Source organism: Euleptes europaea, chromosome 14 (genome assembly GCF_029931775.1).
Source record: "Euleptes europaea isolate rEulEur1 chromosome 14, rEulEur1.hap1, whole genome shotgun sequence".
NCBI lineage: Eukaryota > Metazoa > Chordata > Lepidosauria > Squamata > Sphaerodactylidae > Euleptes > Euleptes europaea.
The window spans coordinates 6,806,557-6,833,999 of NC_079325.1; the positions used below are offsets into that span (position 1 = coordinate 6,806,557).

Below are 27,443 nucleotides of genomic sequence, written 5' to 3' on the forward strand. Positions count from 1 at the left end.
GGCTACCCTGAAGGGGGGCGGGCTGTCATTGAAACTCCTCTGTGCCTCCCGGCCGGGAGGCGCAGATGAGTTTCAATGACAGCCCGCCTCCCTTCAGCGGGCTACCCTGAAGGGTGGCGGGCTGTCATTGAAACTCCTCTGCGCCTCCCGACCGGGAGGCGCAGATGAGTTTCAATGACAGCCCGCCTCCCTTCAGCGGGCTCCCCTGAAGGGGGGCGGGCTGTCATTGAAACTCCTCTGCGCCTCCCAGCCGGGAGGCACAGATGAGTTTAAACGACAGCCCGCCCCCCTTCAGGGGAGCCCGCTGAAGGGAGGCGGGCTGCCCTTTAAACTGATCTGAGCCTCCCAGCTGGGAGGCGCAGATCAGTTTAAAGGGCAGCCCGCGCCTTTCAGCGGGCTCCCCTGAAGGGGGGGCCGAATTGGCCGAATTTATTCGCGAACTCCCGAACTCGCTGAATTCGGCCCCCCCGGTTGCCTGCCAGATTTGAGTTCGGATCCGTCCGAACTGAAAATCACCGAATCAGGGGAAATTCAGTTGATTTTCAGTTCGGACCGAACCGAATTGACAGCCCTAATGTGAAGTATCTGGGAAGTATCTGGGAAGGAAGTATCTGGGGTTTCATTCTGTTGGTTTCAATTGAAAATGTCTTAATTGAAAATATCTTAATTGTAACTTATAAGCTTCCTGGAGCTACGAGGAAAGGCGCGATATAAATATTTAAATAAATAAAAGGAGATTTGTTAGCTGCTTTGAGGACCCAGGTGACATACAAGCATCCTAAATGAATAAACAGCCCAGCCCAGCAAGGGATATCTTGCCCGTTCCTGTTGATCCCGTCGCTTTGTTTAACTAAGAGCAGCGGAGAGCAAAATTTAGCTTTGGTATATTTGCAAAAAGGGACCTGGATCTCCAAAGGATATATTTGTTCAATATATGCAAACATGGCAAAGAAAAAAAATTGCTCTCCACTGGATTAGTGCATCTTTTCACAATTTTTGTGTTGCCTGAAATCCCCCCCCCCAATCCCCCAAGGAGCCATACTCTCCTAGTGAGACCTGAGCAAACCCACCTGAAGTAATTCAGGTGTTACTGAGTTCAGAATAGTTGCACTGAATTCGTTTTGAATGGAACCCTGCCTATCTACCTGCTCTGTATTTCAACACGCGCCCCATACGTTACGTGGGCAGGGAGGATGCACTCTCGATTTCCTGTCAGTTGAACTGCAACATAAATAAAATGCTGCCACAATTAGAGCGGATTCTCTGCCGTCCCCCTTTCCGCCCTGGTGATACCCACGGCTGGTAAAGATGCCGCCGTCCTCACCAATACAAACAGAGCTCCGGCAGTCTCAGACTCAGCCTCTCTCTCTCTCTCTCTCTCTCTCACTCTCTCACTCACCAGCCACCATCTCACTGCCAAGAACAAACAAGTAATTAAAACCTCCTTAAAATTCTGTTTCCTCTGCAACTTGTGGAATTAAGGATCAATGAATGAGCTCACCAGCAACGTTCCACCCCCCTCCCCCGCTTTGCAAGATCGCATCTTTGTAAACATTCCTCTCCCTTCATGTACAACGTATCCATCCCCGCAAAATGTTCCGTCAGCCCCAGATGGGTTTCTGCCATTCCCAGCCTGTGCAACCCCAAGGAAAGATTTTCCCCCCACCCACCAGCTTCGCCACGCAATGTCGTGTGCTCGTGGAGTAACTCCCTCCCCCCAAAAAAATCAATGGATTTGACTAGTGATCACTCTTCAACAGTGTTCTGTTGGCAACCTGGGGTATGCAGTCTCTATTGCCTGTTGGAAAATATTCACTTTGGAATCCTGCCCTTCCTCCAGAGGGATTGGGAGCAGTCTGTCTGCAGTTACCCCATTTTATCTCCACAACAAGATTAGAATAATGGAATCATAAAGTTGGAAGGGGCCATACAGGCCATCTAGTCCAACCCCCTGCTCAATGCAGGATCAGCCTAGAGCATCTCTTGACAAGAGCTTGTCCAGCCTCTGCTTAAAGACTGACAGTGAGGGGGAGCGCACCACCTCCCTAGGCGGCCGATTCCACTGTCGAATGACTCTTACTGTAAAAAAAAATGTTTCCTATTATCCAGCCGGTCCCTTTCTGCCCGCAGTTTAAACCCATTATTGCAACTCCTATCCTCTGCTGCCAACAGGAACAGCTCCCAGCCCTCCTCCAAGTGTCAGCCCTTCAAATACTTAAAGAGAGCAATTGTGCCCCCCTCAACCTCCTCCAGTGAGAGAAGAAGAAGAGCTGGTTTTTATATGCTGACTTTCTCTACCACTTAAGGGAGACTCAAACCGGCTTACAATCACCTTCCCTTCCCCACAACAGACACCCTATGAGGTGGGTGGGGCCGAGAGAGTGTGAGTAGTCCAAGGTCACCCAGCAGGCTTCGTGTGTAGGAGTTCACCAGATTAGCCTCTGCCGCTCATGTGGAGGAGTGGGGAATCAAACTTGGTTCTCCAAATCAGAATCCACCGCTCCAAACCACCGCTCTTAACCACTACACCCCGCTGGAGAGGTAGGTTAGGCTGAGAGACGGTGACTTCCTCAAGGTCGTCTAGAAGAGATTTGAACCCAGGTCTCCCCAGTCCGGCATTCTATCCAGTGCGTCATAGTGGTTCATCATGGATGTTTTTTTTCCTGAATCCAGTGAAGGGATCACTAGGCATGTGCTTTGGAGCGGCCCAGTTCTGAAAGAGGTTTCGGCATGTTTTCGGCCATACAGTGGAAAGGTCTTTTCATCCAATCATACTTTGAGCACACTAGAGATGGAATTAGGATACCGTACATCCTTGAGAGCTGAGCGCTCTTATCCGGCCCTCGAGCCAGCTGAGGCAGCCACACACACACACACACCACTCTCGATCCGGGCTGGCGAGGCCCAGCCACGTGACATTTATGTCATATCCAGCCCTCGTAACAATTGAGTGTGACACCCCTGCTGTACACCTTCCCTTCCCTTCTTTTTCCATGACGTCCCGAAATGCCAGCTCTCCTACCTTTTTAGACTCTCGGTTGGTTTAGGAAAGGTCTTGTTGCTTCGCGTCAACATCAGGCATTGGAGCAATGATGACAATTAGCTAATTAAAGCAATAAATGTTTAGTTAGCAATGATAACTCATCAGGGTCTTCCTTGAAGGATCTGGTTTCCACAACAGATGGAAGCCATGCCCAAGACCCACCTTCTCGCCTCTTTGCCTCATCCCTCCGTATTTCAGCATGGAAAAGTGCAGCTGACAGGGAGTTAATCGGCAGTGCCAATCAGACGTTTCCTGACAAATGACTACAAATAAATTCCCTGCCTGGGCGCCATCTCCTTGTCTCCATCCTGTCCCAATTTGAATGACATTTTTTTCCAGTATATCCATGGCTCTCTGTCATTTCTCTTCTCGCCCCCACTCTGGCCTCCCCACCCATTTGCCGTTCCGCGCACGTCTTTCTTATCACAAGTAACCAAAGAAGGCAGGTTTAAATGGGTCTGTCATTTTTCTCAATTTCACTTGTTGTGATTTAATCAAGTATGGATTTCTGACACGGGGACTCTAATGGGGTATCTGACTTGCAAACTCCACAGAGAGGAAAAAGGGTGTCCATTTTATTCCTCCGGCTTCTCCCCATTCAAAATTAATGGCCTGTTTTGGAGCAAAGTGATCACATTTGGACTCTGGACAGGTGCGCTTGGCTTGTGTCCAATTTCAGTAGGGGAAGTGATGGGAGAGAAGGCAGGTTTTTTTTTTTTCCAGAATTGAAGGGTTCTGTTCCTTAACCCTAATGTGCAATCAGTACGCACACTTCCTGTTCCCAGCAATCAACTTGCCAAAGGCTTTGGCCATGTTCACTAGGGTTGCCAGGTCCTTCTTTGCCACCAGTGGGAGGTTTTTGGGGTGGAGCCTGAGGAGGGCAGGGTTTGGGGAAGGGAGGGAATCCAATGCCATAGAGTCCAACTGCCAAAGGGGCCATTTTCTCCAGGTGAACTGATCTCTATCTGCTGGAGATCAGTTGTAATAGCAGGAGATCTCCAGCTAGTACCTGGAGGTTGAGTAAACAATAGTACAAGGCTCAAACACTCAAATAGCAAAGATGTATATTTGAAAGTTACAATAGTGAAAGTGCAGGAAGTGACAAAAAGGAAACTTAACACAAAATCTATTCACTAAGATCTAAAGGTCGATAAATATGATGAAGTCAATAATTATGTCTCGATAGAATCTTTAAAAGTTCATAATAAATATATTCAAATCCTTGCGTTGTGGAGACAGAAGTCAGGAGAAGACGGAACGCGGTCCGGATGCCTTGCGTTTTCGCCGCCCCTCAGGGCGGCTTCTTCAGCTCTCTGTTATAAACAGAAAATTTTCACTGAGCAGCCCAGTTGGGAGCAGGAAGAGTCCACCTGAGATTTTATATCTAAGAAACTGCTGAATGAATATTTAAGGAGAACAGTTTCTGTTTATAACAGAGAGCTGAAGAAGCCGCCCTGAGGGGCGGCGAAAACGCAAGGCATCCGGACCGCGTTCCGTCTTCTCCTGACTTCTGTCTCCACAACGCAAGGATTTGAATATATTTATTATGAACTTTTAAAGATTCTATCGAGACATAATTATTGACTTCATCATATTTATCGACCTTTAGATCTTAGTGAATAGATTTTGTGTTAAGTTTCCTTTTTGTCACTTCCTGCACTTTCACTATTGTAACTTTCAAATATACATCTTTGCTATTTGAGTGTTTGAGCCTTGTACTATTGTTTACTCAGCCATACTTTGTTAGTACTTGTGCATATTTATCTCAGCAGTACCTGGAGGTTGGCAATCCTAATGTTCACATGAACATTTAGTTCCATTCAGTAAGCCTTTTGATTGCCCACTGTAAGAAGAGCTAAAGTAAAAAAGGGGGAAAAGGAGAATAGGAGACCTTACTTCTCTTTAAATGGGGGATTTATACCCCTTCTGTTTTCTGAAGTGAATGTTACTAGACCCAACTTTTCTTAGGGTTCAGAGGGTAGCCATCTTGGCCTGCAGTAGAAGAGTAAGATTCAAGTCCAGTGGCACCTTGGAGACTTGTATCTGACGAAGGGAGAATCTACTCTCGAAAGCTCATACCCCAAAAATATTATTGGGTCTCTACGGTGCTACTGGACTCGAATCTAACCTTTCTTAGGGTGATTATGTCTACTGGAAGAAGTGAGCCGTAGTTCCTCTCTGGAAAGCTAACGTGTGAGATACCCTTCTATGAAGGAGACCCTGCTCCTGGGGGAAAAGTAAGGAATCTATTCCTGTTCATAAAGGATGTATCATAGAGAAGACTCGCATCCCTGAATAACTCATAAAGTGCCAAGCATCTGTTTGCCTTTGTTCCAGTGAACGTGTCCTTCGTTACAATCCAAGATGCTCATTACTGGAGCAAAGGTTGCTGGTCCAAGATTGTTATCCTGAATCAGCTATTCATATTGAAACAGGCCAGGAACCTGGGAGTTTGTTTTTGTTTTTAAGTTCCACCACCTTCATTCCTTGCTTCCTTTTTGCAGCCCATTGTGTGCGTGCACTGAATATTGGTCTTGGGCATAAGTAAAGCTGTGGCCATGGTGTTGTTCATGCAGTGCCTTATTCTCAAAGGAAAGTTACTCAGATGCTTGCCCCACGAACAGGGAAAAGGCAGTGTGCATTCCCAGACAGGTGAAGGCAGCTTTCCATTATTGTCAATGACCAAACAAATAACATAATGAATATTTGATAGTGAGTGGGGAGAATTTGAAACTTGGTGAAATATTCCACCTTTTCACTCGCTTGCTTGCATTCGACCTTTTTTACTTGGCTCAAATTATTTTGTATAAGAGTTACTCATGGAAATTAAGAGTGGGCCTATACTTTTAGGCAGGGCTTCGCTTTGATTTAGTAGGTGTGAATGCGCGAACGGCATTGCATGATGAACTTGACATAAAATCCACCGTCCTTTGTGCCAGTGGAGACAATGACCTGTGGAGACATTATGCCCACATGCCTTAGGGCACAATGCATCCTTTAGCTAACGGGTCAGGAGGAAGCATACTTGGGACTCACACACCTTCACTGGAAGCCAGTGACCTTGTCCGCTTTCACTCAGAGGGTGCTTGGACTTCCTGGGTTATTGGTTCATCTTGTCTGTAAATCTTGCATAGGACAAAAGGGAAATACATGTGCAAGATTCCTGAGCACGTAGAAAGTTTACTGGCCTAAGCATAGTTCCATGCCTTCCTCTCCATCTAGACATTATTTCCATCCAGACATTAGGAAAAATTTTCTAACAGTTAGAGCAGTTCCTCAGTGGAACAGGCTTCCTCGGGAGGTGGTAAGCTCTCCTTCCCTGGAGGTTTTTAAGCAGAGGCTAGATGGCCATCTGTCAGCAATGCTGATTCTAAGACCTTAAGCAGATCATGAGAGGGAGGGCATCTTGGCCATCTTCTGGGCATGGAGTGGGGGACTGGGTGTGTTGCGGGGGAGGTAGTTGTGAATTTCCTGCATTGTGCAGGGGGTTGGCCTAAATGACCCTGGTGGTCCCTTCCAACGCTATGATTCTAAAGAACTTGGTGGAACATAAGCCGGAGGGAGCAGCAGGGATGTGTCTTTCTACCGTGCGTTGTTTTGACTGCACTCCATCTGACTGTTTCCATCAGTTCCAGAGGAAGAGACAGGTGCCTGGTTTAGAAAGCCCGTGGGCTTGGCAGCTGCCTCAAGGGCTAGCAAATTTGCCAGCAGGTGTTGATGTTCAGCTGCAGTAAAGGAGAATCTGAGGAGGTTAGGAAGGCAAGCAGGGGTGCGGGACGCAGAGGGTGGACGCGTCTGGGAAGGGGATTAGTCAGGTGGATGCAAAACAGTGAACAGGCTGAGCCCACATCACTGTCAGTGGCATCAAAACATCAAAGACAGCAACTGACTCTATCGCTTCGTCACAAAGGTTGGTCTGCCGGGCTTAACAGAGAATCATAGAATCATAGAGTTGGGAGGGACCACCAGGGTCATCTAGTCCAACCCCCTGCACAATGCAGGAAATCCACAACTACCTCCCCCCCCCGCACCCCCAGTGACCTCCACTCCATGGCCAGAAGAGGGCCAAGATGCCCTCCCTCTCATCATCTGCTTAAGGTCATAGAATCAGCATTGCTGACAGATGGCCATCTAGCATCTGCTTAAAAACCTCCAGGGAAGGAGAGCTCACCATCTCCCAAGGAAGCCTGTCCCACTGAGGAACTGCTCTGTTAGAAAATTCTTCCTAATATCTAGAATGAAACTCTTTCGAGAAACAAGATGGCAAGAGAGGTCCTCCTATGTTCTTTTCTCCCTTCTCTGGATGCTGGAATCCCCCCTCCCCAGTTTGGTTTGCCTGCATCATTTCCCCCTCCCCGTTGTTCTGTCATTTAGATTGTGACTGCGTAGAACCAAGCTTTGATTTTAAATATAAATGCACACATTGATCTTTTTTCTCTCTCCCTCTTCTCCATCTTAGGGGCGCAAGCCTGGCTACTTCTCTTTCCTGGATCCCTTTTCTCCCGGTGTCTGGCTCTTCATGTTACTTGCCTACCTCGCGGTCAGTTGTGTCCTCTTCTTGGTGGCCAGGTAAGGAGAACTTTTCCTGTCGCTTACCTTTTTTCCCATCCTCACGGTGCCACCTACTGACATCTGCTGAGAACTGCACGGAAAGATCTAATGTGGGGGGGGGGTTTCGCTGTCAATCGGGCAGGTGTGGGGAAGGAGTCGATGGTGATATTTCAGAACAGTTGGCATAAAAACTTGTTCCAGAAGTTTACTGCTTCGTCACATTATATAGCTGGAAGGGAAGGGAGTGATGTGCTTACCATGTACAATGCCTGATTGTATCATGTGCCACGCCTCCCATTGCAGGGGTGGCCAAAAGAGTATTGTGTTCAGTTTTGGGCACTGCAATTTAAGAAGATGTAGACAAGTTGGGACATGTCCAGAGGAGGGCAACAAAGATGGTGAGGGGTCTGGAGACCAAGTCCTATGAGGAAAGGTTGAAGGAGCTGAGTATGTTTAGCCTGAAGAGGAGAAGACTGAGAGGGGATATGATAACCATGTTCAAGTACTTGAAGGGCTGTCATATAGAGGAGGGTGCTGAGTTGTTTTCTGTTGCCCCAGAAGGTCGGACCAGAACCAACAGGTTGAAATTAAATCAAAAGAGTTTCTGTCTAGACATTAGGAAGAATTTTCTAAGTTAGAGCAGTTCCTCAGTGAAACAGGCTTCCTCAGGAGGTGGTAAGCTCTCCTTCCATGGAGGTTTTTAAGAAGAGGTTGAATGGCCATCTGTCACCAGTGCTGATTCTAGGACTTTAAGCAGATGATGAGAGGGAGGGCATCTTAGCCCTCTTCTGGGCATGGAGTAGGGGTCGCTGGGGGTGTGTGGGGTGGAAGGTAGTTGTGAATTTCCTGCATTGTGCAGCGGGTTGGACTAGATGACCCTGGTGGTCCCTTCCAACTCTATGATTCTGTGAAAAGCTAGATTTTGGTCTATGGGTGGTTGATAATTGGTGGATCACCTTGGCCCTTCCAAAGAATGCTAGACTACATTAACCTTGGTCTAATCAGGTAAGGCACTTACGTTACTAAGCAAGGAAACATACCCAGGAACACTCAGCAGGGATTAGTTATGCTTGAGGATACTCTCTCTTCAAAAAAACAGAGGTGGGGCACAGAGATGCTGGCAGACTTTGCAAGACCAAAGTCAGCCCAGCCCTGTCTAACCATGGGGGGGGGGGAAGCAATCATGTAGTCCCTGATCCTAAGGTGTCATCCTGCCTAAAATACAGTTTGTCCTTGCTGTAAAAGGCAAATGCCCAAACTGCTTGGTCTCACACACACTGGAAACACTGGCCATTTATGCTGGGCTGTTTCCCTGCGGTCACCCTCGCTGACTGCTTCAGAGCTTCCTACTAATTATGCATGCCTTTCCCAACCGTCAGAGGTCGCCTCGCTCTCCCCCCCACCCCCGTGTTTCCGTGTGTTTTGCCTGTGTTTTCCAGATGCTGTTTTAACCAGAACCCGGAAAACGTGGGCAAAATGTGCAGAAACGTGTGGGTAGCACAAGGGGACCTCTGAGGGTCAGGAAAGGCATGCATAATCCAAACAAAGCCCCAAAGCAGTTGGCAGGGGTGACCGTGGGGAAACAGGCCTGCATAAACGGCCACTGACAGTGAAACAGGCTACAAGAAACGGAACCATAAGATTAATTTGTATTTGGGTTGGACGGGCAATGGCCAGAAGGAGCATTAAAGAGGGAAAACTTGGGGATTAACATCCATAAAGTGCAAACAGACAGCACATGGCTCTATTTGGGCATCAGATCTACTGCAGGAGGGAACTAAGCTGGGTTCTGTCACTGTAACAGAAATGGAAGACAGCATTGTGGAGAGGATATCCATTTGATGTAGGGTTGCCAGGTCCCCCTGGCCACCAGCGGGGGGTGGGGCAGTAGGGTTGCCAGATCCAAGTTGGGAAACTCATGGAGATTTGGGGGTGGAACCTGGGAAGGGTGGGGTTTGGGGAGAGGAAGGACCTCAGTTGGGTACAATGCCACAGAGCCAACCCTCCCAAGCATCAATTTTCTCCAGGGGAACTGATCTCTGTGGTCTGGAGATGAGCTGTCATTTCATTTCATTAACCTTTATTGGCATACCAAAGACAGAGATAGAAAAAACAACAACAAAATACCTCCAAAGGGCAATACATATAAGTTACAGTCGGGTTAATAAAACTTTTCTTGTTCTTTAAGAACTCCTGTAAGAAATTCAGCCACGGTAGCAGTAATTTTGGGATCATGGTCACTCAAAAGAAATTTTGAGATGAGCTGTCGTTCCAGGGGTTCCCCAGGGCCCACCTGGAGGCTGGCATCCCTAATTTGATGGGGGAGGGGAGGAATAAAACAAGGATTTCTCCCAAAATTTCAGATGGGGGATTTGGGATCCGCATCCCCATTAAAGCCTTCCTGAAGCGTAGAAATGAAACAGCTGAACAAGATCGTTCAGTTCTCTCTGGGGGGGGACACCAACAAACCCAACTTTCCACCTAATCAGTGCCTCGGATAACAAGAACAGATGCTGTAACAAGAACAGACATAACGTCCGTGCGTTTCCTGCTCCGAGGCCTATTATAGAACACACGAAAAGTGTTCTGCGGTGCCATCAGGAATCTCAAGGAAGCTTTTTGAAAGGTGCCGATGTAATTTAGGCGTGGAGCAGCCTGACAGTGCTGTCCTGCGTGCTGTCAGGCAGTGGCAAAGGATCTGAAGGTGATCCCCATAGTGGCTGGCACTGGGGCCCCTCACCTCAGTGTCACAAGAGGGATGGGGTGCCACGTCAGCTGGGGTCAGTGGGACACAGTCTTCTGCGTGCACTGGAGCAGTTATTACCAGCACTGGATTGGGCCATGAGGTCCACTCTGATGTAGGTCCGTTGGTTATTGTGAGGCCACACCGGAGTAAATAATTTGGAGGATGTGGTATAGTGGTTTCGAGTGGTGGACTCTAATCTGGAGAACCGGGTTTGATTTCCTACTCCTCCACATGAAGCCTGCTGGCTGGGTGGCCTTGGGCTAGTGACGGTTCTCTCCAAACTCTCTTAGCCCCATCTACCTCTCAAGGTGTTTGTTGTGAGGAGGGGAAGGCGATTGTAAACAGCTTTGCGACCCCATAAAAAGGTAGAGAAAAGTGGGGTATAAAAACCCTTCTTCTTATGTTTTTGAAAATTGTTCTGGGGTGACATGAGCCTCAAGCTGGTTCAGATGCTTAGGTTTAAACTGAGCTACTTCATTTGTCTTAATGAGACCACACTCCTACGCGCACTAGTAGTTTCATATTTAATATAGTTGCTCGGAAGTGACTCCAGATGAACGTAATAGGTCTTACTTCTACAGTCAGTATGCTCAGAACTGCAGCCTTTTGGAAGAAAGAAAGCTGAAAAAGACAGCAAACCTTGTCTCTGTAAAAGAAGAAAGGGGAGCACTATTTATTTGTTTGTTTGTTAAATTTATAACCCACCCTCCCCGGCCGAGGTCAGGCTCAGGGCGGATGACAGCATTAAAAACAACATTATAACAGTAAAATACCTTAAAACCAATAAAATATCATTTCTAAAATTAATAACACCAGGCGCCGTATAATATAGTGCCCACTAGAACAGGATGCCAACACCAAGGTGAGTCCTTCCTCAAGGTCAGCAACCCACCCCCCTTGTTTCAAATCAAGATGCCAAAGAGATTAATCCCTAGGATTCTGATCTGGATCACTGGCATATATTAAACCACGGCTGTTTGAACAATTTCACCTTGCACTTCATGTAAAGCTAGGCCACTTTTTCTTAATTTAGAGTTACACAGAGGGTTATTTAAGGGGTCATCTACATTATTCCCTGCTGCATTCGGTTAAAAGAGCTTTCCTTCGAACGAGGGTCCCCATGGTTCTTTGTCCTGCCCGGCTGGCATTCTGCCGCATTCTTTTATCCCTTCAGTGAAGGAGGCCCGGGGGATTTCAACACCATTTACAGGTGTGGTGATATTGCTATAAAGTTGCAGAACTGTTATAAAACGGCAGTCCGTGGTCCCTTGAGCCCCTTGGCGCGGCTGAGTTTGTGGCCTGTAATGTACAGCTTTTAAAAGCCACTTGATAACACAGCTACGCCCCGGTCTACATGGAGATATTGCTCCTCTTGATGCGTTTCCAGTATGACGTGTTCCAAAGGTGTCAGCACTTACTCGTGCCACAGAGGACACATGAACACATGAAGCTGCCTTATACTGAATCAGACCCTTGGTCCATCAAAGTCAGTCTTGTCTACTCAGACCGGCAGCAGCTCTCCAGGGACTCAGGCAGGGGTCTTTCACATCACCTACTTGCCTAGTCCCTTTAACTGGAGATGCCGGAGATTGAACCTGGGACCTTCTGCGTGCCAAGCAGATGCTCTGCCACTGAGCCACAGGGCTTCAGATAACACCCGAGGAACGTCAGCCAGATCAGTCGTTTCTAGCGGAAAGCCCGGATGCCTGGCCCCCCTCTGCGTTTGTCGGAGTGCTTCAGTCAGGATGGTGTTTTACTGTGGCAAAAAAAGAGAGAACTTCTCTTGCTCCAAAAGGGAAAGATCCTCTCGAGGTACATAACTGTTCTCTTGGAGTCCTACAGAAGCAGGCAGTCACAAAGAAGCCACATAAAGCCCAGTGTTTTAAAACATCTCAGCTAATCCCTGAACTGTTTTCAAGACCAGTTATCTAAGAGACACAGAACCCCCCTTGACATTTGGTTTTATTAACAGCGTAATAAATAATAATAATAATCTCCTGGCCTCAGCCTTTTTCTAAAGCCTTCCCACATATGCACTCTTTGGCACTCACTGAGATGTTCCCCTAGAAATAAATGGGGAGACCCTTCCCGGTGATGGTATTGTTCTGACACAGGAGATGCTGCGGCCACAAGAAAAACTAATTAAGATAGTTAAACATTCTTACCTGGTGTCATAAAATGCCAATGAAGAACCCAGCAGAAATAGCCTTCCTCAGTTAAATCAGGTATGTGTTAAGAAGAAGAAGAGCTGGTTTTTATATGCCGACTTTCTCTATCACTTAAGGGAGACTCAAACCGGCTTACAATCACCTTCCCTTCCCCTCCCCACAACAGACACCCTGGGAGGTAGGTGGGGATGAGAGAGCTCTTAATAAAAGTGTGACTCGCCCAAGGTCACCCAGCTGGCTTCGTGTGTAGGAGAGGGGAAACAAATCCAGTTCACCAGATTAGCCTTCGCCACTCCTGTGGAGGAGTGGGGAATCAAACCCGGTTCTCCAGATCAGAGTCCACCGCTCCAAACCACTGTTCTTAACCACTACACCATGCTGGCTCTCACGCTGGCTGTTCATAGCAGGATAGCAGCTTACATAGCTTGGCTTAGCCGAGCTCATCAGAGCTACTAAGGTAAGCAGGGCTGGCCCTGGTTAGTACTTGGATGGGAAAACACTGAGGAAGACTGGAGTTGCTATGCAGAGGAAGGCAATCGCAAACCACCTCTGTTCGTCTCTTGCCTTGAAAACCCTGTGAGTTTGCCATAACTTGACGGTGCATTATTCATGTGGGCGAGTGACAACACCACCCTCCTGAACCCGACCTGTATCTTCTTCACATCTCCTGCAAGACCCGTCAAGTTTACATTCCTACCTGCCTTCTCCCTGATTTCAAGAGTAGTCTTGGTGTGAGGTACTCATATCAGCTTTTTTGGAGAATTTATCCCCAGACTAAAATTAGATACTAAAGAAATGAGTTAGTAATAGCCAAGATTCACATTTGGGATTTCTGGATTCTTACCAGAATTTGACCATTGGATTGCAAGCCTGGGGGAGAAAGAACCACCACGATGAAGATGCAAACCACCCACACACTTTCCATTGCAAACCCGTTTAAGAAACGGAATCCAAATCATTGTCTTAGAAATAATGCTAACCTCAGTTTGTGTGGCTTGTACCATAAGGCTCTTGGTACCAACTGCCCATTAGATAACTGTCAAGTGCTTCTCTCAGAGAGGCAGGGCTTTTATCAATGCTGTTTCCAGTTGCACGTAGTGTTTATGCACAGGCTTAATGGGATGTGTTGTGTTTTTCCTGGTAGATTAACACCTTACGAGTGGTACAGCCCCCACCCATGCTCCCAAGGAAGATGCAATCTGCTAGTCAACCAGTACTCCCTCGGCAACAGCCTATGGTTTCCCGTTGGCGGATTCATGCAGCAGGGGTCCACCATCGCCCCTCGGGCTCTGTCCACACGCTGTGTCAGCGGAGTCTGGTAAGAAATCATACGTGTCATCTTTCTTACTTTCTGTGATGGCTCATTGTAGCTTTGCCAGCAGGAATGGTTTTCATTAAAGAGCTTTGGACCCTTGGGGCAGAGCAGAAGAGCGGTGACTTGCTGGTTATTGCTGTGCTGCTGGAAATGCCTGCCACGTTTTCCCCCTGCCCTACCTGCAAAGTGCTCAGGGGGCATTTTATCCTCACAACAACTCTGCAGAGTTGGTTAGGCTGGCGGAGAGTGGCTGGCCCGAGGTTCTCCACTGAGCCTCATGCCAAGAGTGATAAAGAGTGGTTTTTAATCTTGGTTTTATGTTTTTCATGTATTTTATTCTATGTGTTTTATCAATGTCTGTAAGCTGCCTAGAGCACCATAATAAATGTTTTAAATAAATAAAAATCAAATAGATGGCAGAGTGGGGGTTTGAATTCAGGTCTCCCCAACCCTAGTCGAGCAATCTCACCATACACCACTCTGGATCTCGATGATCCCATGGATGATTCATGGAGAAGTCTGGTATATTATTAACTTTTCTTGCAACTGCCAAATGGCATGTGTTTTAACATGTTCCCTGCAGTTCCACCTCAGCTGTGGGGAGCTGCCTCTAAAACAAAAACAAAAAAGGAGAGCTCAAAGGGTCTTGGAATGCTGCTGTGGAAAGAGAAAGGACTCCTGTCTTCCCCACAAGCAGTTTTCTCATGTGAAAACAGCACAGGAGAGGGGGGGAGTTACTTCGCTGAGTTTGCTACTCCATGTGTAGTTTGGCTCTAAAAGAAGCATTTTCCACAGTATTTCATTTGACTCTAAAGCAGCGCTCTCTGATATCAAAACTATAAATATATGGCTTTATGTCTTCCACACACCCACAAGCTGACTGTGCTAGTGCAGCATCTAGTTGTGAACTTGATATCCCAAGAATCTTGGCATCTTCATATCTTCAAAGTAAGCTGGCAGTCTTTGCTTGCAGATTTTAATCTTGAAAGTGCATAAGCAGTGAAGATTCAGAAGGAAGACAAGGATGCAGAGAGTTTTCTCTGTGAAAGAGATGGAGTTTCGGTGATCTGGACCATTCTGCGTCTCTTCACCAGCAATACCCTCTCTTCCAGCTCTGTTGGCCACATAATTCCACATCTCCATGCTGTTTCATACCATCATTCCCCCGCCAAGCTTGCATTTCCTTTTTTTTTTTAAAGGAACCCCCCCCCCCAAAAAAAAAAAAACCCTGGAAACAAATTATGAAAAACAATGGTTTGGATCCAAATCTCCAACTGATCAAACCCCCGCCAAATGCTCTGAAGGGACCCTGACCCTCTGAATTCACTTTTATGGAGGCGAGGGAGGGGAGGCAGCAGGTGGAGTGGAAGACTAGCAATCTTTTCTGTGAGCAGAAATGCACACAATGGCACATTTGAATACAAGCCAACGTAAACTTATGTTATGCATAATTCTGATTGCAAAAGGTGCATGCCCTTCATGTAGAATTATAAGGGGAGGGGTTTTAATCCAAAAGGCTTGCTGGCCAGTCTTACTTTGAATTGTCATTCAATCATCCGTCCCGAGAGAGGGCAAGAGATGAGGAGAGATGGGCTCAGTGGTTCCTCCAAGCACCAAATCTAATGCATCCCCCAGTCCCAGAGTGTTCAATTTTCAGCTAGAGCTTGACTGTTGTTGTTTTTCTCCCTTTAAACCACGGATCTTCCTGGGCACGCTGAGGTTTTGCACAGAAACCTGCCAGGAAAGCAGTGTGCACCCAGCATCTTTCAGAACCAGGTTCATGTTTCCAAAAGAAGGAGAAGGTGGTGCTTCTGGGATGTGGAGCTGAGAACCTCCACTTGACTCTGCCTCTTTCTCCTAAGGTGGGCCTTCACCTTGATCATCATCTCCTCCTACACAGCCAACTTGGCAGCCTTCCTCACTGTGCAACGCATGGATGTGCCCATTGAATCCGTAGACGACCTTGCAGACCAGACCGCTATTGAGTATGGCACAATCCATGGAGGTTCCAGCATGACTTTTTTCCAGGTAAACTGTTTGCTGTGCCCATAAATGCCGAAGGGCCTCCTTGCATTGCAACAGCAACATGAACACATGAAGCTGCCTTATACTGAATCAGACCTTGGTCCATTGTCTACTCAGACCGGCAGCAGCTCTCCAGGGTCTCAGGCAGAGGTCTTTCACATCGCCTACTGGCCTAATCCCTTTAACTGGAGATGCCGGGGATTGAACCTGGGACCTTCTGCATGCCAAGCAGAGACTCTACCACTGAGCCATGGGCCCTCCATCTCTCCAGGGTCTCAGGCAGAGGTCTTTCGCATCACCTACTTGCCTAGCCCCTTTAACTGGAGATGTTGGGGATTGAACCTGGGACCTTCTGCATGTAAAGCAGAGGCTCTACCACTGAGCCACAACCCCTCCCTAAACATACAGATTCTCAACCTAGCTAGACGGGATTGTTCTCACGTATTAGGCATACAGCATCACAGAGGCCGTACATGGATCAGTCCTTCAGTTTGATAACCCCCTTGATAGTCTCTTATACTCACAGGAAGTAATTTCTGTTTCTGGTTTCTGGCCAAGAGCAGCTGTTGTCCCTTTGAGTCTGACCGTGATTTTTGCCTCATCTTGGTTGCACTTTGCTCTTTTTGCAGAACTCCCGGTACCAGACGTACCAGAGGATGTGGAATTACATGTATTCCAAACAGCCGAGTGTCTTTGTCAAGAGCACGGAAGAAGGGATCGCCCGGGTGCTCAACTCCAATTACGCCTTCCTGCTGGAGTCCACCATGAACGAGTATTACCGCCAGCGCAATTGCAACCTCACGCAGGTCGGGGGCCTTCTGGACACCAAGGGCTACGGGATTGGCATGCCAGTCGGTAGGCAGTGAAGCAAAATTCTAGCTATTCCGGGCTGTCTGCAGAGGATCAGAACATGAATAGGGTGAAAGAGTTTCAAACAGATGCCAGCTTCTTCCCACAGTCCTCCTGTAGGCCGCTTGGCTTCAAAGGGATAACTGCCAGATCAGTGCGTGCTCATGTATTCATCTGGGTGGCATCTCAGATGAAAGGCTTAAGAGTATTCTATTAACTCTTGTTTTTGTACTTGGGTTACTCTTTGTTCAGCCTAGATTTATGTATTTTATTTAATATACTTCTTTATCACTTTTCCCACAATGCTGCCCATGGTTTCCACTACAAACCAAAGCAGGCAGTTTAGAACTTGTCAAGACACAGACGTAAATTAAAACCAAATCAGTACATTTCCTGACAAATCATCCATGAAAACCAACTCTGCCTAGGTAGCATTGCTGTCGTGGTGCAGGCGAGGAGCGAGAGCTGTAAGCGTAGTCTGGGGAACAGTCCAAGGTCATTCACAGGGAAGGCAGAGTCCGAGATATCAATACAGGCAAGGGAAGTCCAAGGTGTTAGTCAGAGCCAGTCCAAGAAGTCAGGATACCAGGAATCCAAAGGATAGCAGGGAAACAAGGCCGGTACACCAGGAGGTTGGTGACAAGTGGCTTGCACAACAGCCAAGCCTAACTGATGGCTTAAATCCCTTCCCCTGCTGCTGTATCAGAGCCAGCTGATGCTGATGAGGCTGCGTTCACAGGTGGTGCTTCAGCCCTGCTCTTCCTCATCACTGCTACTGGGGAGGCTCCTGTGTAAAGCCTTCAGTCTAGCCCTCTGCCGTCTCTGCTGCATTGCCAGACGAACCTGTTTTCTTTTCTGCTCCAGTGGCCTTGGCGAGGCCTCTGGAGACACTGCATGTTGCAAGGTGTCAGGTCCAACTGGAGTCCTTGAGCTGGCAGGCTGCAGGCATGGTGAGTCATCTCCTGACTTTGGCTGATCCTCTATTCTGGCCTCTACTTCCTCTTCGTCAGAGGAGGTCTCTGCAGGCTGACTCTCTGCAGGCTGACTCATGACATCTAAACTGTACAGGGGAAGACAGACCTCACCCCAACCAGCAGCCCATTCTACTGAGACAGGGGCCACCACCAAAAAAACTCTTGCCCTTCTAGCCACAAATCTCACTTCTCTTCGGGAAGGAAGTAATGCCTGTTGGGAAGATCTTAAGCTTGGTTGAGGGGGGAGTAGATCCTGACAAGGGAAGTTGGGAAATTTCCAGATGGAACAATGTTACCTCGGTCCTAAAATAGACACTGGGCTCTCTGTAATGCTAGCTGCTTGAGAGCTCCTAGGCATCTTCAAGTGTGGTTTTTCCCCCCAGCAGCAAACAAAGAACATAATATGGGAAGGGCAGAGACGGCACAGAGGTACCTGTGCCTAACAACATTCAAGTAGAAATACAAATAATTCAAGGGCTGTGAAAGAGGGACTCTTGACAAGAAAAACCCTGACATTTCTTTTTTTTAAAAGAGATTTATTTCAATTGGTTAAAAGAATAGAAAACACCAGAAGTTAAAAACCTAATCCAAGTTCCTCAAAAAACAAAAACAAAAAGATGACAAGAAATATATGTATAGCACAACAATGTTAAAAATATTAAGAAACATTTTAAAAAACAGACAGTGGTGAAATAATAACCATTAAGCAGTGATAATTATAACAAATCGGCAGCACATATATATAAAAAAATCTAAACAAAGGCATCTAAAAATAATTCCAGGTATTAAAAAATAAGTTCATATTTTTAAAACCTGATGCCTTTTATGCACGGGTTGTTTCCGTGGCGAATACCTCCCCCCACCCCCGACTACTTTGGGGCTTCGTTTTCATTATGCATGTCTTTTCTGAACTTTAGAAGTTGCTTTGCTCTCTCCCTACGTTTTCTGGATGCCACCTCGAATGAAGCCCCGAATTAGTGAAGGGGGGGTGATCGCCATGGAAACCACCTGACATTTCTAACTCTTGTAAGTTATAAAGGCATGACATTTCTAACTCTTGTAAGCCAAGCCCCTTCTGCAAACTGAAACCAACTTAAGAGCAATGTTGAAGCTCAGTCGGCCTCTCCAACCAGATTTTCAACCCCTCCTCTCCTGGCTGCCAGTGTGGGGCATCTCCGCTTTTAAAATACACCTGTGCCTGTATACCTCTTTAAAGGTATATCCTTTCCTTTAAAGGCATGTCCTTTTGGAAGGGTTGTACCCACATGGTTTGATCATTCAAATTAGCTTCCTGTGAGAATAGTTAGATTGTTGGTCTCTCCTGTAGCCCCTGAGAGACCAACAAGATTTTCGGGGTATAAACGTTCGAGACTCAACACATGAACATACATGAAGCTGCCCTATATTGAATCAGACCCTTGGTAGACAAAGTCAGTATTGTCTACTCAGACTGGCAGCAGCTCTCCAGGCTGTCAGGCAGGGGTCTTTCACGTCACCTACTTGCCTAGTCCCTTTAACTGGAGATGCCGGGGATTGAACCTGGGACCTTCCGCATGCCAAGCAGATGCTCGACCACTGAGCTACGGCCCCTCCCCAAAGCTCCCTTTGTCAAATCTGACTCTCAAAAGCTAATAGCCTGGAAATCGTGTTGGTCTTTAAAGGGCTACAGGACTCAAGTCTCGCTCTTCTACTGCAGACAAACATGCCTTCCCTCCTGAAACTTATGCCAGTAAGTATCATGGAGCACAACCATAATGCAATTCTCCCGCACAAGCCTGGCTCAAATTAATGTTAATTACTTTATTAATTAATACTCACATGACACTGGGTGGGAGAGGAGGTTTTAGTGTTTCAAAGGCAACAAATCAAGAGTTTCATACACCTTTTTTCCTAACCTCTGCTCTGCTATTAAATGACCTAAATGGGTTCTGTAAACTTGCATAAACGTGTGTCAATCTTGAGAATCTAACGAGAATCCCAGTTACTCAGGGGATTAAATGCACTCTGAATGTTTCTTGCTATTTCTCCTGCTGTTATACAAATGATGATCACTAATTTTAAAGTGTGCTTTGTCTTTGGAGGGAGCAGACTGAATAATGGATGGGGGCGTGGGGGTGAAGATGCAAATATTCAGGCTCTGGTTTGATTCTTTCTGGACCTTTCTGGACACCCTTTCCTTCAAGGGTGTTGTGGGAACTGAAGTCAAAAGCTGTCAGGCGTTGTACACAATAAGCAGGATGATGAACAAAAGAAAGGACTGTAGTCCCTACCAACCTTTGGAAAAGAGATGGGAGCCAGCATGGTGTAGTGGTTAAAAGCGATGGTTTGGAGCGGTGGACTCTGATCTGGAGAACCGGATTTGATTCCCCACTCCCCCACATGAGCGGCAGACCTCATTGGGTGAACCCAGTTGGTTTCCCCACTCCTACACACGAAGCCAGCTGGGTGACCTTGGGCTAGTGACAGCTCTCTTAAGAGCTCTTCCAGCCCCACCTACCTCACAGGGTGTCTGTTGTGGGGAGGGGAAGGGAAGGTGGTTGTAAGCCGGTTTGAGTCTCCCTTAAGTGGTAGAGAAAGTCGGCATATAAAAACCAACTCTTCTTCTATTTGCAGCAGGTAAATTTTGTTATAAACTGAGCAGAAGTCTGTATCCCACTCTACAGGATATTCTTGTTTCTTTAAGAGTTTTCTGTCCTGAAGAAGTTTGGCAGTTGTAAGCCGCTTTGAGACTCCTTTTGGTAGAGAAAACCGGTGTATAAAAACCAAGTCTTCTTCTTCTTGTTGTTTATCTAACATTCTACCAATTCCTAAATAAACATCAGTCAGTGTTAAGTCCCAACTGGGAAGAAAAGCAGGATACAAATAAATAAATGCAAAATGCAAATGCATTAAGTGAGAATTAAGAGCTCTAAAGAAAAGGATATTCTTATCTAGTTACCGGTACTATTATTAAGGGAGACAAGCTTGCAGGTTCAGTATCCATACTGGCCATAGAATTCACTTTGGGTCCTTAAAGCAGAAATCATGTTTTCATGGAGAAACTGGATCAAGTTACCTATTGACTTTAGGAAAATGAAGAAATGGAAGTATAAATTTCGTCCTGCTCTTCAATATGGAGTTTCAGCTGTAACAGTAAGCAGAATGTTTAAAGGGCAAAAACTCTGCTGTAGTACCTTAGGCTGAGTTCACATGAGCAAGAGAAAAAAAGGTAATAGTGGGAAGACACATAGCTGAAGTGACAGATTGGACTAAACAATTTCAGGTTGTAGGTGGAGGATCATATTTGGGAATATTAAAAACTCCACAAACTGGCACAGCAAGTGTAGAGAGGAGCTGGAACCTCTCTTCCTGCTGTGTTAGTTTTCTATTTGCATTAATGTTTTGATACTAAAGCACACGCAAAGCTGGAATCCGCCATACGCAGGTCCAAGTGGTGCCGTCAGTCCATTCTACTGCCTCCTTCTCCTGCATGTGTGAACCAGGCACACAGCTGCAAAAACAAAGGCAATCCCATGAACCAGAGTTCAGATTTGCTTTTTTTTTAAAAGCTGAAATGTATGTAAATTTGGAAGGTAAAAGGTACTGCTGAAAATGTCCATTCAATAGTAAACTGTGCATAATTGATTTGTGTGTGTGTGTGTTCAACTAAAAGCAGGCATCGTATCTGCTCCCCCTTTCAAACGTCCCTCTTGGCTTTGCAGGTTCTGCTTTCCGCGACGAGTTTGACTTGGCCATTCTACAGCTACAGGAAAACAACCGTCTAGAAATCTTGAAGCGAAAGTGGTGGGAGGGAGGGAAGTGCCCCAAAGAGGAGGACCATCGAGCCAAAGGTAAAAAGCCACCACTGCCTCCCTCCTTGAACTATCGGTCTGTTAATGAAGACGTGCTGTGCAGAGGTTGCTGCCAAGGAGAGCAGCTGAGGTTCCAGGGCTGTGTCACCTTTACAGCCCACGGCTCGTGGAATCCTTCTAAGCCGAGATATCTTTCTTAATAATGTGAGGAGAGAGCCAAGGCAGTGCCACTGTGCCGCACGCAGAGTGTTTTTGCCTGGGGCAAAGAGAGCGAAAACAACCAAATGACAAATATTGGAGGCGCAGGGATGGCAAATGGGCTTCTAATGAATGTCCACAGCGCTGCAACAGAAAATAGATCACTTGAGGGATCCAGAGGTTCTTTAAATGGCAGGGGGACTCTATCAAAAGCGGCTGCTGGCTAATGGTCCAATCTAAAGAAATGTTAGAAATGGGAAAACAAGTGGCAGAGACTCTAAAAATAGTGCTGACGCTGAAGGGCAAGGCCTTGTGGGAGAGCTGTGCAAACCACTCCTAAAAGACACGGCGCTAGGCAGATGTCTCGGCGCCAGGAACAGTTGTCAGCCAAAAGCAATTGCTAGATATTTTTGGCCCTTGCCCCAAACTAAAGCGAGGGAGTGTTCCCCCCCACACACACTCCTAGGGAGGCTAAAAGGTTTGTTGGCTGAGAGAAGTGCCTTTTAACCCTTACAAGAGCGCAGGACAAAAGCCAAGCAGGCCTGTGGCCTCCATTATGCTTCTTTGAAAAATCAAGCATGACAAAGGCTTTAGCCTGGAAATGCAAACGAGTCAAGAACACACACACACTTGGCCTGGAAAATTCTGTTTGCCCTGTGATACGGGTCACGGAAAAGAAGCTAGTGACTGGAAGTTGTACGGGCTACACAATTTAATTCTGAACATCGGTAGAGGTTGGAAAAATCTGTACGAGGGCCATTTTGGGGCGAAAACAAGTTTCCCCCCTGATGCCCCAAAATGGAAATGCTTCAAACTTTAGAAAAACTGGGGAGGGGGGGACCCTTTCAAGGCAACCGAAGTTGAATGCCTTGTTTCCCTTCCTGCTCCTTGAGTCTCCCCTCAAAATGTTATAAATACTCTTCCATAACAAATACGGAAATCATTTTGCTTTTAAGACCCCACTCAAAGTCACTTCCAGCCCTTCGCCTCAAATCGGGGCTGTTTCGGCAGACGGGATTGCATTACAAGAGCACTCTCGAGTGCCTCCCTGGCTAGCGCCAGGCGTCCAGAGATTTGTGAGAGCACTAATTGCTTTATCTTGACATCTCAAACATACAACGGAGCTTCAAAGGGACGAAAATAAACTGATAAATTATGAAATACGTACTACCGACAGAGGGAGGAGGAGGCGGTGCCATATGGAGAGCTGTCGCTCAATGAAGGGAGCGGGCCCTAACAGATTCCAGACACAGAAGCCGGCAGGTGGTCTGATTCTAGTGCAAGTGTGGGGGGTAATCCAGGAGCATGAACCACTGAGCTTGTACCACAGATTGTGGACATGTTCTGGTAGGCAAAACGGTAACATTGGTGTAATGAAAACGGATGCAGCTTTTACTTGGCCCGTGGCAATGAAAATCTGATCCTTCGGTTCCAGGGGCAGGAACTATTATAACTGAGTCGCTTGGGGGAGGATTGAGGATTACTAGGGACTACAGTTCCTTCTGGCATTACAAAGGCTGGCTCCCGGGTAATTGGAAGGGAGCTCTCTATAAATGTCCTCCATCTGGTAAATGCTCTATGTTGGCCATTCTGCTTGATCTCTGCCATCTCCAGATTCCTTTACCTATAATTGCCATTCGAGTGGGACGTGTGCTTGCTCACAAAGGTGTGATTTACTGAGCGGCAGGATTGCCCCAGAGATGCTGCCGAAGGAAATGATGGGGAATGACAGAGAGACATGACCCCCTATTAAAAAAATCAAACAAAACAACAACAAAGCACCTGGACGATTTACAAGGGGGTTGGCGAGGAACGTGTCAAAAAGCTGGACAGAGATTGTCAATAAATCCTTGATTCTCATGCTGTGATTTACTGTACTGGGCGGAGGGGGGGGGGCAAGAGATTTTAATAGACATCCTGGGTGATTCATAGGGCGAAAACGCACGGTCGCTTTAGCCTCCTTTCTTCCCTGTTCCAGCCAGGATTCAGCCAGGATCGACCGCACGTCCGTGCATTCGATCCTGGCTGAATCCTGGCTGGAACAGGGAAGAAAGGAGGCTAAAGCGACCGTGCGTTTTCGCCCATAGTCGTACATGATAACCCCAGCTCAAGCCAGTAGCCACCACATGGTTCATGGTAATCAATTCAATCGACAGTTATGCCCACCTGAGACCAAAGAGAAGGAAGTAAGGCAGGCAGGAGCTTTGCTTAGATACGGCCACCTATGGGCATGGGTCCCCAAACTTTATCTTGAGCCCAGCATGCTGTCATCTGCTCATTCCAGGATTGTTAAAATAATAACTGAGTGCCATCAAGATGCAACTGATTTATGGTCACCCCTCAATAGGGGGGAAGTAAAAGACAGGGCCCAAATCTTAACGTGCTTTGTCAGAAGGAGGGCCTCAGTGTTTCACAGGCTGAAAATATTAGTGGTTTTGCGGCTATATAAAAATTAGGGCTGCCAGCTCTGGATTGGGAAATACCTGGAGATTTTGGGGGGTAGAGCCTGAGAAGGGCAGGATTTGGGGGGGGGGGGGGCTCAGCAAGGCACAATTCCATAGAGTCTGCCCTCACAGCAGCCATTTTCTCCAGAGGAACTGATCTCTATTGTCTGGAGATCAGTTGCAATACTGGGAGTACAGTTGCAATACTCCAGGCCCCACCTGGCGGTTGGCAACCCTAATATAAAATATATAGAAACAACTCTTTGAATGATGTTCAACACCCATTAATGGTAGCAGGAAGTTCTTGTGGCCTAAACACTAAAATTCCTCCTGTTCACAGGCTCACAACTCTCCATGAGATGCAATAGGTATTTCAGTGATACCATTACGTACAATACTTACCCAAATGCAAGATTGGTGTCTCCCCCCCCCCCCAGAGCATGCCTTAAAAAAGAGGGGGTCGGCCTACACAGTTCGCATGCTCTTGTGTTCTTGTTTATTTATAATGAAAGTGTCCTAGGAAAGGACTCTTCTGTCACTATCTATATCCAGCTGGTCAAGTGGAAATCTCAGGCCTTCACTGTGATACTTTAAAGAATGTGGTTGTACACTAGAGGTGAAGATCAAATTACACTTTGGGGTCCCTGGTGGTGTATCTTGCCTAATGTCCTGGTCCGAATTTCCATTCAATTCAAAACCTGCTCCGCTATTCGATCAAATGAGAGCTAGATTGTTTCCCAGACATTTAAAGAGGCAGTTATTTAATCACGCTGCCGTTGGGACTGGACATTCATTTTTGATAGCCAGTGCATGGCTTTCTTTGAACTGTTGGGATTTAGATTTGTTAGGCTGAAAGCTATCATAAAACTTTGATTGCGTGTCAGGGGCTGTAACTTGACATGTTGGAGGGAGATCCATGAATGGATTTTCTCCATGTATTTAAAGCATTAATAATAGCTGGGAGGGTAACTGTTTCCCTCTGTGCTAAAATCTCATCCTCACCAGAGCTGCTGTTTGCCCCACAGGAAACAACATGCAGCTATGGTACCTACCTGTTTTCCCTTGTGGGAAAAATAGCAGCTTAGTATATGGGTTGCACTGGGGAAAAAGCACAAATGAAAAGCGGGTTGGGGAAAAAAACCCTTCCGTTCCAATCTGAAGGGGGAAGGGTGTTGTGGCTTATTGACATTTTTTTAAAAAGACTGGCGATCCCTTCATCTAGTCTTATTCCACAATGATTTAATCAAATCCAAGTTCAACTGTAAACATGTACTGAAATATGCACTCTCCTTTTCCATGGAGAAGGGGGCGACCCCTTCTGGGGCCCATAAAACAGGACCCCCTGTCCCAAACTTTGCCAAACTTCGGAGTTCATGCAAGGAGAGTCCATTGCTGCTACACTGAAAGTTTGGGAATTCTACCTCTAAAAATGCCTTCCCAGAGCACCTCAATTAATTCCCATAGAGAAAAGCCTTGGGAAAGCCGAAGGCCGAATAAGCCGAATACCTAGTTGGCTGATTCGGCAATTGGCTATCCAGTTTAGGCTTTAATCTCTAGTTCAACATTCGGCCCCAAATAAACCTGGAAAAAGCCAAAATGCCTTTTTTCGGATTTATTTTCGGGTTAGTAAATCCAATTTGCACAGCCCAAGATGGAACCACTGGTGTGAATCAGTTTAAAATGGCTCCTTAGAAGTTAGTCTGCCGTATTAATGTTGTTGCTCTTTCTGTTGGTAGGGCTGGGAATGGAGAATATAGGTGGAATCTTTGTGGTTCTGATATGTGGTTTAATCGTAGCGATTTTTATGGCAATGCTGGAGTTCTTATGGAGCCTTCGACACTCTGAACACACCGAGGTAAGAGTCTGTGTGGGGGAAGGGCACATACTAATTTTTTTTTCTTGGTCAATTTTATTGTTTGGTTTTGGTTATTCCTCAGTCACGTTGAGTCCCGGTTGTTTACTATTTCTTTTATTAGTGTAGTGGAACACTGGTTTTATATTTATATTTTAAAATACTACTACTTACCATCGCCATCTCTTTGTATAGATATAGTTTTATGGATTGTTGTGAACTGCTCTGGAGACTCTTCAGGATGTAAGGGTGGAATTTACTTTTCCTAGTAAATAAGTATTCAGTCAAGCACGACACAACAGCATTGGGCACCGGAACAAAAGTCTGGTGGTGGATTCCCAGTGTTAAAATCCCGGGTAAAACTGAATATTTCAATCAGTGGTACCTAAAAACTCAAGAAAATGTGAATTGGTAGAGTGCAGAATATATGAAAGACAGAAAGACTTGTAATACTTTGGTATTCCAAGTGAAAATGGTAGACAGAAAGACTTGTAACATCTGGGTATTTCAGGTGAAAATGGTAGACACTAGAACTTTCTCTAATATTCTATGTAGAAAGTACTTTTGTATGCGAACTAAACCTGTATATACATCATCACATGTGTCTAGGGTTGCCAACTCTGGGTTGGGAAATACCTGGAGATTTTAGGAGTGGAGCCTGAAGAGGGAGGGGTTTGGGGAGTGGACTTCAATAGGGTATAATGCCATAGAATCCACCTTCAAAAGCCACCATTTTCTCTAGGCGAAATGATCTCTGTCACCTGGAAATTAGTTGTAATAGCGAGAGATCTCCAACTACCACCTGGAGGTTGGCAATCCTACATGTGTCATGCTCAAATTATATTAATTGCTTCCTGTCCACATGCTGGGAAAGCATTATTGGCTGTGCCTTCCCCATGTAGGGAACTGCATAAAGTAAACTGGTCACAACTCACATTTCAGGACGTGCAGAAAAGTGCCAGTACCAGCTCCAACCAAGAGGATTGCCTAACTGCTGCTGCCTGGCCTCCCCATTATGTTTGATTTAATTACATTTCATGATATTTAGTCTGCCAGTTTTTGTTATCAATTTCACATTTAAGCAAAACATTAAAGATTATTATGGATCTTGCTGATGCCCCAAAGTGTGTATGGGGGTGGGGCGCAGAATAGACCACTGCAGTTTTTCAGGCAAGAGCTTGGGGTATGAAACGGTAGTAAGCAGTTTAGCTGGATAATTTTGCCGCATATATTTACCCTCTGACATCTTCAGAGGGTATTTAACCACATCCGTGGTATAAGGCTTGGAATAGCTTGTTTTAAATTACCTGTCAAATGTTTCTCTAATCATTCTGAATTGCCCATATTAACCATGCAGCCTCAAACTTGCTGATATTTCTCAAGTTCTTACTGGATTTGTTGAAATATAGCTGCCGTTTTATCTGTGAATAAAGCGGCAATATTTGCAATTTGACTGAACTCATGCATTTTTCAGCTAATAGTATAAT

At 46.3% G+C, this 27,443-nt stretch overlaps 1 protein-coding gene across 1 annotated transcript in view; it reads left to right on the forward strand.

Annotated features, from left to right (window-relative positions):
* The window catches only part of GRIK4 (glutamate ionotropic receptor kainate type subunit 4), a 433,443-nt gene that overhangs the window by 401,784 nt on the left and 4,216 nt on the right, over positions 1 to 27,443 (forward strand). The window contains 6 exon segments of the mRNA XM_056860247.1: positions 7,503 to 7,612; positions 13,653 to 13,826; positions 15,686 to 15,851; positions 16,478 to 16,703; positions 21,373 to 21,501; positions 25,841 to 25,959. Of these exon segments, the coding sequence (XP_056716225.1) occupies positions 7,503 to 7,612; positions 13,653 to 13,826; positions 15,686 to 15,851; positions 16,478 to 16,703; positions 21,373 to 21,501; positions 25,841 to 25,959 (924 nt within the window).